The sequence below is a fragment of the Argopecten irradians genome, chromosome 5 (assembly GCF_041381155.1).
Source record: "Argopecten irradians isolate NY chromosome 5, Ai_NY, whole genome shotgun sequence".
Lineage (NCBI taxonomy): Eukaryota > Metazoa > Mollusca > Bivalvia > Pectinida > Pectinidae > Argopecten > Argopecten irradians.
The window spans coordinates 32,712,219-32,725,456 of NC_091138.1; the positions used below are offsets into that span (position 1 = coordinate 32,712,219).

General features: G+C 36.8%; 1 protein-coding gene across 2 annotated transcripts in view; it reads right to left on the bottom strand.

Moving 5' to 3' along the window:
- Positions 1-13,238, bottom strand: part of LOC138323574 (voltage-dependent T-type calcium channel subunit alpha-1G-like) — a 96,496-nt gene that overhangs the window by 40,834 nt on the left and 42,424 nt on the right. Inside the window, exons 12-14 of one of the 2 annotated variants that reach the window (XM_069268271.1) lie at positions 5,163-5,316; positions 1,541-1,696; positions 376-523 (exon numbers count right to left, since the gene is read on the bottom strand). In XM_069268271.1, the coding sequence (XP_069124372.1) occupies positions 376-523; positions 1,541-1,696; positions 5,163-5,316 (458 nt within the window). The remainder of the gene's footprint in view (positions 1-375; positions 524-1,540; positions 1,697-5,162; positions 5,317-13,238) is intronic. The other variant, XM_069268270.1, reaches the window with a different exon arrangement.

The window sequence follows — 13,238 nt, forward strand, 5'->3', positions numbered from 1 at the left end:
ATATAACTTTCTCACTTGAATGAAGTGTAATATTTCATTTGAAGTAATACACTGTACTCATATTGGAGTTATCTCCCTTTACATCATTTCAGATGACTATTTTTGTTCAGCATTTATAGTATAATTGTAACAGAGTATTTGTATCTTGTACCAATGTGTTTCTCTGCAGGGAGAGGACATGTATAGAAATTGCCTGAAGTCTTATCTTGTCAAAGTTTTGTCAATTAAATTGTTTGAAATTGAAAGAAAATGTTTAAATTTAAAATATGTACTATAGGCCTTTTTGTAAACTTTGATGCAAATGTTTATATTAAGACAGGTTTCTGTTAAGCCCTTAAAAACATTCATCAGTGAAGTAAATTAGATTTGACTCACCTTTTTCCTTGTTGTTGATTTTCACCTGTACCATATCAATTGTCTTTAATTTAATTGTCTCGCTCTTTTCCTCATTGTTATTTGTCTCGGATGTCATCGACTGTACTTCCTTTACCTTACACTCTCTCATCTTCTTCTTTTCTTCTTCCTACACAGAAGAGCACATGACTCCAATTAATGTTACATTGTTACTGGCATCCAGACTAGAAAACAGTAGAAGATCTTAACTTGAATCAATTTGATTTAAAGCTGCACTCTGAATGAAGGTCAAGGACATTTATTTCAACAAACTGATACATTTTCAACCTCAGCATGCCACAAGGTTCAATTGTCTCTCAACCTTGATTATAGTGACCATCTACATATTTCCATTCCTCTCCAAAACACTTGATACATATTAACATTTACACAGGATTGATGATGTTCTTTAACATGAATTCATATAAAAATTGCATACGTGAGGTGCTGATTAATGGAAATGAAAGGTCTTCCTGTGGTGACCTTTAATAAAAGGTCATCCTGTGGTGACCTCTAATAAAAGGTCATCCTGTGGTGACCTCTAATCAAAGGTCATCTGTGGTGACCTCTAATAAAAGTCATCTGTGGTGACCTCTAATAAAGGTCTCTGGTAATCCTGTGGTGACCTCTGATAACAGGTCATTCTGTGGCGACCTCTAATCAAAGGTCATCCTGTGGTGACCACTAATAAAATGTCATCCTGTGGCGACCTCTAATAAAAGGTCATCCTGTGGTGATCTCTAATAAAAGGTTGTGCTGTGGTGACTTCTAATAAAAGGTCATCCTGTGGTGACCTCTAATAAAAGGTCATCCTGTGGTGACCTCTAAAAGGTCATCCTGTGGCGACCTCTAATAAAAGGTCATCCTGTGGTGACCTCTAAAAGGTTGTGCTGTGGCGACCTCTCATCAAAGGACATCCTGTGGTGACCTCTAATAAAGGATCATGCTGCAGTGACCTCTAATAAAAGGTCATGCTCTAGTGACCTCTAATAAAAGGTCATCCTGTGGTGATCTTTACAGAGATGTTATAGATCTTGTTTTGCATCATAAATGTCCCAAGTCTGATTTTAATAAGATTGAATCAGGGTGTTAGTATTGAAGAAAGATAACACTGAAATTAATTTGGGATTTTCTGACTGTATCTTACATCTGTGGAGAATCCTTCCACCAAAATGGCGACAAGCAGATTGAAGAGGACATAGTTCCCAAATGTCATAAGAGCAATGAAATAAAGAGATGCCCAAGCAGATGTTGTCTCCATTCCATTGTAAAGTACAGTATTCCAATCCTCTTGTGTAAGTACCTAGAGTTTATAAAGGTCACAGTATAATTTCAGACATAATTATAAAGCATGGATATATATTGAATTCAAATTTTATTTTCACATTGATAATTGTGAAATCAAACATTAATCACTTGATGGAAAGTTTTAAGGATAATGCCAGCCTGCTTTATCAGGATATTTGTCATGATAATGTATATGTAATCTCAATATAGACTTCATAAATATACATACCTAATTAGCATATTTGATCAAATCTTTAAAAATCTGTACTCATAAATAAGGTATAAAAGAAGTTATAATTTCTGACACAGGTATCATAATGAATAGTCTAACACCAGTAATGAGTTATAGTATTCTCATAAAGTTACCCTAACAATACATTGTACCTAGCTACAGGTGTGATAATGAGTATTCTAATACATGTAGCATCATTACAGCTACACAAATTAATACAGTGATTAAATATGTCTCATACACAGGTATAAATACAGTTCTAATATGGGTATAATGATTGGCTATATACAGTTCTATCACAGATACACGCAAAACCAGTACAGTCCAACCCAATATGCACACACAGATAATACAGAGCCTATGTACTAGTTATAAATAAATGGAATCCTCTGCAAATCTGAGGCAATATTTTTTAAAATATAAGCACACTCTTAAAATACATAACTTTAATAAAACGAAGGAATTCGAACAATACCGAGTAGATTTTATAACCCAGGTTGGACTATATTTAATGTACAGTCAAACCTTGTTAACTCGAACTTGAGGACACGGTTTCTGTCATTCACCCCTGAAATTTCAAAATGAACTCTTCCTGTCATTAAATTAGAAGAGTTCAAACATGTTTTCAGGGGCGAATGAGTTACTTGCGAGAAACTTTTCCATTATCATGTAGATCAAACTTGAATCCTTGGATTATTCAAAGTTTATCATGGTTACTGCCGACTTGGAGTGAACTAGGTTTGAATCTATTCCAAATTAGAAACTGATTAGTGTTATTATATATGTAGGTAAAATTGGTTGGTATAATTACAGGTAAAACTAATTACAGGTAGAACTAATTAGCATATTTACAGGTGAACATTGACCATTGTGGAGGATAAATATATAGTTCAACTGGAATGTATTTGGAATGAATGTGAGAGAATGATGAGTTAGATTGGACACACATTATATGTAAACTGTAACTGGATAAAATGTTTAAATAATCTATTCAAGGCCACATCAAGTAGATCTAGTATTCATTCGTTTTTCAAAAATATTAAATTTTCTAACCTGATAATGGTTGTGCAGTCTGGAGCATTTAAGCCAATCTAAAACCTAACAATTTCAACAAGATGCCCAAGGGGCCTGTATCACTCAACTGGTAATATTTGAGTGACTTTTTGAGAATTTTATTTCAGGTTATCAAAATGTACTAAGTCAGTCACCTATACTAACTCATATAACACCCCCGTGAGTATTATTGGGCACCAAATGCACTAATAACGAAAGACCAGGGATCCAGCTGGACGCTCCAAAGACCGCCACCCTGGTAACTGACCCAATCCAGATCTATTGTAGATATCCTTCTTGGCATGTCAAAATTATCTTATTGGTAGATTCAGCTTGTTGACGGACCAATGGGACAGACACATATAGAGGTAAAGGTACATTATGATGTATAGACTTATCTAACCAGAACATAGAAATTCTTGGCACACACTACAGAACACATACACAGAAAAGTTTTATACATTAACATCTTAATGATAATTTCATATGAATTATTTTTTTTGAAATTTACAAAAACTAGAAAAGGAAGGAATTAGAATCACATTAGAAAACAACCCCACAATTTTTAATGCAAATGTAAATCACCCACAGTATGACACAAGGTCACAAAGCCATTATTTCTGATTAGCTGATTCAGGCATAAGGTCACCAGGTAGCTGCTTCAGTTGGTAAAGCATGATCTGCCTTCTCTGACATTTACACCTTGACAGATCTTTTAAGTTCTAGCTTGTAAAGATTTTCTTCCTGAAATTACTATCAGATAACAATATTATACACTATAACTGTCGTCTAGGGACCATCTTAAACCCCTCCTCCCTCGTTTTGTATTTTGTAACAAAGGGGCATTACTCTAAAAAAGGTGGCGGTATTTTATTCCAACATTAATTGCACACATCTACACTGTATAAGGATAATTGTCACCAAGTTTCATTGAAATCCTTCCAGTAGTTTATGAGTAGTAGTCTGTTGATTGGTTTGTCTACAGGTGGACAGACAGACGGTCAACTTGAATCCAGTTTATCCCCTTTACCCTGATTTTGCTACAGGGAGGGTGGGTGGCTATACTAACAAATGATTTAATTTTCTTTGTCTAGATTTGAGTATTAAGTGCCTACATGACTATAAGGCTAGCTTAAATGCATGATTACAATGGTATACAATCACCGAAGCTTATCTAAAACTTTCAAGATGCTCATCTGTTTGATGAGGTCAAGTTCTGAAATACAATGTAACTTGTAAACAAGTTTTATCGGCATTGAATCAGATGAATTGGTATATTTTTTGAGTGAATTAGGGCAATAGGTGAAAGATCATGGACTAATGTCAGGGCATGCCTAGTTGATCTGGACCAGGTGAATAATTAACACAATATATATTTTTAACAAAATATGTACTGTTGTCGACAGGATTATTTGTTGACATGATTTTACCCTCCCTCTTTCCTGTTGTCAACTTTAGCAAACTATTTATATCATAATGACATATTTAAGTGATATTTCTTTGCATTAAATTATGTTTAAAGTTTCAATGCAGATATGTGTTAAGGAACACTAAGGAAACAGCATAACTATAGTGACAAAATTGTTTTTCCGTTTTTTTTCTTTCCTTTTTTTTTTTTTTTTTTTTTTTTGAATTTGAAGCAAAGAATTTGGTAGAGTAATAGTGTGACATCCTATACCTAAACAAGAGGCCAAGATGGCCTGCATCATTCACCTAGATATTGAAGTGGTAATTGCAAAGAACTATTTTTCACAGAGGAAGAATTATTTCAGGGAATTGCTTAAAATCCTCATATTAGGCCTGCCTGAATTTCATTCCTAAAAGGATACTTCTAACAAATTTTGGTTTAAAACCATTCAGTAATTTCTTTACCTCTATCTCCCTTATTGGCCCCAGTCATCCAATTTATCCGAAAAAATATATTATCATCCCCAAGAATGTTTCTGATAAAGTTTTGTTAAAATTAATCCAGTACTACATGACTAGAAGCAATATAAAGAAAATGTTGATAGACGAAGGAAGGACGGACAGAGGAAGGACTGACGGATGACGGACGACACACCATAGCATAGCCTCTTAATGACAGACCTAATCAGTCATTATACGTAATATCCCTATCCATCGTTACAACCTTGATCAGTTGATTTGAGAGACAATGTTTTTTAATTCCTTGATGTGGCCTTTTGTTAGCGTTTACCTGAAAAACAGTCACCAAGGACCACAACAAGCTGTTAAAATTGGCTCGATCACAAACGCAGCGTAGGGCTGGGTTAGATTCATCCGCACATGTGCAGGGGATCCCTTCGTCCCGCCAACAAAACTTGCCACCAAACAAATTCATGCCCAGTACACTGCATGCACAAAACACAAAAAGCCATAGCAACACAAGTCTGTTAGAACTAAACAAACAAGTTAGTACAAATCTAAACAGATTATGATTCAACTACACACTCAAGTTAGTACATACATATATATGTCAACTGGCACCAGCTTGGGCCAGTTTTGAATTTCAGACTAAAAATATAACACCACAGCTATACAATGTCAGCTTAAATGAGGACTACATCAACTAGCTAACCCTAAAACACAGTGACAAACTTTTGTGTTAAGAATGTGATAACATAAAACCTTTACTATTGATGACTAGTCTGTGAGACACCAAACCTTTACTATTGATGACTAGTCTGTGAGACACCAAACCTTTACTATTGATGACTAGTATAGTCTGTGAGACACCAAACCTTTACTATTGATGACTAGTCTGTGAGACACCAAACCTTTACAATTGATGACTAGTCTGTGAGACACCAAACCTTTACTATTGATGACTAGTCTGTGAGACACCAAACCTTTACTATTGATGACTAGTCTGTGAGACACCAAACCTTTACTATTGATGACTAGTCTGTGAGACACCAAACCTTTACTATTGATGACTAGTCTGTGAGACACCAAACCTTTACTATTGATGACGCTAGTAATACTTTGATGACTCTGTGAGACACCAAACCTTTACTATTGATGACTAGTCTGTGAGACACCAAACCTTTACTATTGATGACTAGTCTGTGAGACACCAAACCTTTACTATTGATGACTAGTCTGTGAGACACCAAACCTTTACTATTGATGACTAGTCTGTGAGACACCAAACCTTTACTATTGATGACTAGTCTGTGAGACACCAAACCTTTACTATTGATGACTAGTCTGTGACACACACCAAACCTTTACTATTGATGACTAGTCTGTGAGACACCAAACCTTTACTATTGATGACTAGTCTGTGAGACACCAAACCTTTACTATTGATGACTAGCCTGTGAGACACCAAACCTTTACTATTGATGACTAGTCTGTGAGACACCAAACCTTTACTATTGATGACTAGTCTGTGAGACACCAAACCTTTACTATTGATGACTAGTCTGTGAGACACCAAACCTTTACTATTGATGACTAGCCTGTGAGACACCAAACCTTTACTATTGATGACTAGTCTGTGAGACACCAAACCTTTACTATTGATGACTAGCCTGTGAGACACCAAACCTTTACTATTGATGACTAGTCTGTGAGACACCAAACCTTTACTATTGATGACTAGTCTGTGAGACACCAAACCTTTACTATTGATGACTAGTCTGTGAGACACCAAACCTTTACTATTGATGACTAGTCTGTGAGACACACAAACCTTTACTATTGATGACTAGTCTGTGAGACACCAAACCTTTACTATTGATGACTAGTCTGTGAGACACCAAACCTTTACTATTGATGACTAGTCTGTGAGACACCAAACCTTTACTATTGATGACTAGTCTGTGAGACACCAAACCTTTACCTTTGGACACAAACCTTTACTATTGATGACTAGTCTGTGAGACACCAAACCTTTACTATTGATGACTAGTCTGTGAGACACCAAACCTTTACTATTGATGACTAGTCTGTGAGACACCAAACCTTTACTATTGATGACTAGTCTGTGAGACACCAAACCTTTACTATTGATGACTAGTCTGTGAGACACCAAACCTTTACTATTGATGACTAGTCTGTGAGACACCAAACCTTTACTATTGATGACTAGTCTGTGAGACACCAAACCTTTACTATTGATGACTAGTCTGTGAGACACCAAACCTTTACTATTGATGACTAGTCTGTGAGACACCAAACCTTTACTATTGATGACTAGTCTATGAGACACCAAACCTTTACTATTGATGACTAGTCTGTGAGACACCAAACCTTTACTATTGATGACTAGCTGTGAGACACCAAACCTTTACTATTGATGACTAGTCTGTGAGACACCAAACCTTTACTATTGATGACTAGTCTGTGAGACACCAAACCTTTACTATTGATGACTAGTCTGTGAGACACCAAACCTTTACTATTGATGACTAGCCTGTGAGACACCAAACCTTTACTATTGATGACTAGTCTGTGAGACACCAAACCTTTACTATTGATGACTAGTCTGTGAGACACCAAACCTTTACTATTGATGACTAGTCTGTGAGACACCAAACCTTTACTATTGATGACTAGTCTGTGAGACACCAAACCTTTACTATGATGACTAGTCTGAGCAAACCTTACTATTGATGACTAGTCTGTGAGACACCAAACCTTTACTATTGATGACTAGTCTGTGAGACACAAACCTTTACTATTGATGACTAGTCTGTGAGACACCAAACCTTTACTATTGATGACTAGTCTGTGAGACACCAAACCTTTACTATTGATGACTAGTCTGTGAGACACCAAACCTTTACTATTGATGACTAGTCTGTGAGACACCAAACCTTTACTATTGATGACTAGTCTGTGAGACACCAAACCTTTACTATTGATGACTAGTCTGTGAGACACCAAACCTTTACTATTGATGACTAGTCTGTGAGACACCAAACCTTTACTATTGATGACTAGTCTGTGAGACACCAAACCTTTACTATTGATGACTAGTCTGTGAGACACCAAACCTTTACTATTGATGACTAGTCTGTGAGACACCAAACCTTTACTATTGATGACTAGTCTGTGAGACACCAAACCTTTACTATTGATGACTAGTCTGTGAGACACCAAACCTTTACTATTGATGACTAGTCTGTGAGACACCAAACCTTTACTATTGATGACTAGTCTGTGAGACACCAAACCTTTACTATTGATGTGACTAGCCTATGAACACCAAACCTTTACTATTGATGACTAGTCTGTGAGACACCAAACCTTTACTATTGATGACTAGTCTGTGAGACACCAAACCTTTACTATTGATGACTAGTCTGTGAGACACCAAACCTTTACTATTGATGACTAGTCTGTGAGACACCAAACCTTTACTATTGATGACTAGTCTGTGAGACACCAAACCTTTACTATTGATGACTAGTCTGTGAGACACCAAACCTTTACTATTGATGACTAGTCTGTGAGACACCAAACCTTTACTATTGATGACTAGTCTGTGAGACACCAAACCTTTACTATTGATGACTAGTCTGTGAGACACCAAACCTTTACTATTGATGACTAGTCTGTGAGACACCAAACCTTTACTATTGATGACTAGTCTGTGAGACACCAAACCTTTACTATTGATGACTAGTCTGTGAGACACCAAACCTTTACTATTGATGACTAGTCTATGTGAGACACCAAACCTTTACTATTGATGACTAGTCTGTGAGACACCAAACCTTTACTATTGATGACTAGTCTGGAGACACCAAACCTTTACTATTGATGACTAGTCTGTGAGACACCAAACCTTTACTATTGATGACTAGTCTGTGAGACACCAAACCTTTACTATTGATGACTAGTCTGTGAGACACCAAACCTTTACTATTGATGACTAGTCTGTGAGACACCAAACCTTTACTATTGATGACTAGTCTGTGAGACACCAAACCTTTACTATTGATGACTAGTCTGTGAGACACCAAACCTTTACTATTGATGACTAGTCTGTGAGACACCAAACCTTTACTATTGATGACTAGTCTGTGAGACACCAAACCTTTACTATTGATGACTAGTCTGTGAGACACCAAACCTTTACTATTGATGACTAGTCTGTGAGACACCAAACCTTTACTATTGATGACTAGTCTGTGAGACACCAAACCTTTACTATTGATGACTAGTCTGTGAGACACCAAACCTTTACTATTGATGACTAGTCTGTGAGACACAAAACCTTTACTATTGATGACTAGTCTGTGAGACACCAAACCTTTACTATTGATGACTAGTCTGTACAACTTGAAGACACCAAACCTTTACTATTGATGACTAGTCTGTGAGACAACAAAACCTTACTATTGATGACTAGTCTGTGAGACACCAAACCTTTACTATTGATGACTAGTCTGTGAGACACCAAACCTTTACTATTGATGACTAGTCTGTGAGACACCAAACCTTTACTATTGATGACTAGTCTGTGAGACACCAAACCTTTACTATTGATGACTAGTCTGTGAGACACCAAACCTTTACTATTGATGACTAGTCTGTGAGACACTAAACCTTTATAATTGATGACTAGCTTATGAGACACCAAACCTTTACTATTGATGACTAGTCTGTGAGACACCAAACCTTTACTATTGATGACTAGTCTGTGAGACACCAAACCTTTACTATTGATGACTAGTCTGTGAGACATCAAACCTTTACTATTGATGACTAGTATGTGAGACACCAAACCTTTACTATTGATGACTAGCCTGTGAGACACCAAACCTTTACTATTGATGACTAGTCTGTGAGACACTAAACCTTTATAATTGATGACTAGTCTGTGAGACACCAAACCTTTACTATTGATGACTAGTCTGTGAGACACCAAACCTTTACTATTGATGACTAGTCTGTGAGACACCAAACCTTTACTATTGATGACTAGTCTGTGAGACACCAAACTTTACTATATGCTAGTCTGTGAGACACAAACCTTTACATTGATGACTAGTCTTGAGACACCAAACCTTTACTATTGATGACTAGTCTGTGAGACACCAAACCTTTACTATTGATGACTAGTCTGTGAGACACCAAACCTTTACTATTGATGACTAGTCTGTGAGACACCAAACCTTTACTATTGATGACTAGTCTGTGAGACACCAAACCTTTACTATTGATGACTAGTCTGTGAGACACAAACCTTTACTATTGATGACTAGTCTGTGAGACACCAAACCTTTACTATTGATGACTAGTCTGTGAGACACCAAACCTTTACTATTGATGACTAGTCTGTGAGACACCAAACCTTTACTATTGATGACTAGTCTGTGAGACACCAAACCTTTACTATTGATGACTAGTCTGTGAGACACCAAACCTTTACTATTGATGACTAGTCTGTGAGACACCAAACCTTTACTATTGATGACTAGTCTGTGAGACACCAAACCTTTACTATTGATGACTAGTCTGTGAGACACCAAACCTTTACTATTGATGACTAGTCTGTGAGACACCAAACCTTTACTATTGATGACTAGCCTGTGAGACACCAAACCTTTACTATTGATGACTAGTCTGTGAGACACCAAACCTTTACTATTGATGACTAGTCTGTGAGACACCAAACCTTTACTATTGATGACTAGTCTGTGAGACACCAAACCTTTACTATTGATGACTAGTCTGTGAGACACCAAACCTTTACTATTGATGACTAGTCTGTGAGACACACAAACCTTTACTATTGATGACTAGTCTGTGAGACACCAAACCTTTACTATTGATGACTAGTCTGTGAGACACCAAACCTTTACTATTGATGACTAGTCTGTGAGACACCAAACCTTTACTATTGATGACTAGTCTGTGAGACACCAAACCTTTACTATTGATGACTAGTCTGTGAGACACCAAACCTTTACTATTGATGACTAGTCTGTGAGACACCAAACCTTTACAATTGATGACTAGTCTGTGAGACACCAAACCTTTACTATTGATGACTAGTCTGTGAGACACAAACCTTTACTATTGATGACTAGTCTGTGAGACACAAACCTTTACTATTGATGACTAGTCTGTGAGACACCAAACCTTTACAATTGATGACTAGTCTGTGAGACACCAAACCTTTACATGATGACTAGTCTGTGAGACACCAACACCTTTACTATTGATGACTAGTCTGTGAGACACCAAACCTTTACTATTGATGACTAGTCTGTGAGACACCAAACCTTTACAATTGATGACTAGTCTGTGAGACACCAAACCTTTACAATTGATGACTAGTCTGTGAGACACCAAACCTTTACTATTGATGACTAGTCTGTCATACATGAAGCCTTCCCATTTGATGACTAGTCTTGTGAGACACCAAACCTTTACTATTGATGACTAGTCTGTGAGACACCAAACCTTTACAATTGATGACTAGTCTGTGAGACACCAAACCTTTACAATTGATGACTAGTCTGTGAGACACCAAACCTTTACAATTGATGACTAGTCTGTGAGACATCAAACCTTTACTATTGATGACTAGTCTGTCATACATGAAGCCTTCCCATTTGATGACTAGCTTATGAGACAACAAACCTTTACAACAACACTTGACTAGCTTATGAGACACTAAACCTCACACTGCACTAACTTAAACAACAGAAAAGGAGAGACAAGAACAATGAAGGCAACAACACATGGTTCAGGTCAGATGACTATGCCTTTCTAGGTATACTGCACACACCAACCACATAGAAACTCACAGAATACAATTAAGCTATTAAAGAGGCTGGACAAATACACAAGATGGAATGAAGACAAGAATCTCAATAAGGATGAATACAAAAGATGGTATGAGAACAAGAATGTGACCTTGGACAAATACAAATAATGGTATGAAGACAGCAAAAAATGAAAATACAAAAGATGGAATGAAGACAAGAATGCAACTTTGGACAAATACAAAAGATGGAATGAAGACAGCAATGTGACTTTGGACAAATAGAAAAAAAGATGATATGAAGAAATTAATGTGAATTTGGACAAATACAACAGATGGAATGAAGACAGCGATGTGACTTTGGACAAATACAAAAGATGATATGAAGACAAGAATGTGACTTTGGACAAATACAATAGATGATATGAAGAAAACAACGTGAATTTGGACAAATACAAATGATGGAATGAAGACAGCAATGTGACTTTGGACAAATACAGAAAATGGCATGAAGACATGAAGACTTAAACAGATCGAAAGACACAATTTAACAATTACACAATTTCAAATGTTGGTTGTTGTGAAGACAAGAAGAAGATGAACTTTGTTTCAGCTTACAGCTGATAACTTGTTCTAAATTTACCAAGGAGGAATCTCATGACGAAACTTTTGGAATATTTGGGCTGAGATTGAGGATCCTATCAATGGAAGTCAACATACAGCAAAGTATGGCTGCTAAAGATAGTTAACACAAATAGCTTCTTTTCATTTTACTGAAGTTACTAGGACATTACCCAAATCAAAATGAGCTTAGTTACATTACAAGCTTTTCTAATTTTAAAATAGATTTCATTGGAATGAATGTACAATGTGTCTGAAGTATCATTTTATGAATGTACAATGTGTCTGAAGTATCATTTTATATAACAAATACTATAAATTTTGTTGTTATGAATTACAAAGAAAAAAATATGTGGACAAACCAAATCTACTTGCCACATATTACCTACAGAGTGGAAAAAAACCTATAAATCAAAACAGAAATCTATGAAGATGATGTAAGGCTGTATGAACCACAATTCTGAACAGGGGAGGTAACAAACACTGTGAACAGGGGAGATAACCATCATCCTAAACAGAGGAGGTCACCAACACCGTGAACAGGGGAGCAAACCATCATCCTGAACAGAGGAGGTAACCAACACTGTGAACAGGGGAGTTAACCATCATCCTGAACAGGGGAGATAACCAACATCCTGGACAGGAAAGTTAGCCATCATCCTGAACAGGGGAGGTAACCAACACCAGGGGAGGTAACCTACACCCTGGACAGAGGAGGTAACCAATAACCTGAACAGGTCAGGGGAAATAACAATCACCCCAAACAAGGGAGGTAAGCAACCTTGTGTATGAAATGAAACTAAGGGACATAACCAACACCGTGAGCACCAAAGAGATAACCTACAACCTGAAAAATGGAGGTACCTAGTTAAAGGAAGTGATGTTCAAAACCCAACTTGATAAGGGAGGTAAATGTAACAGCTG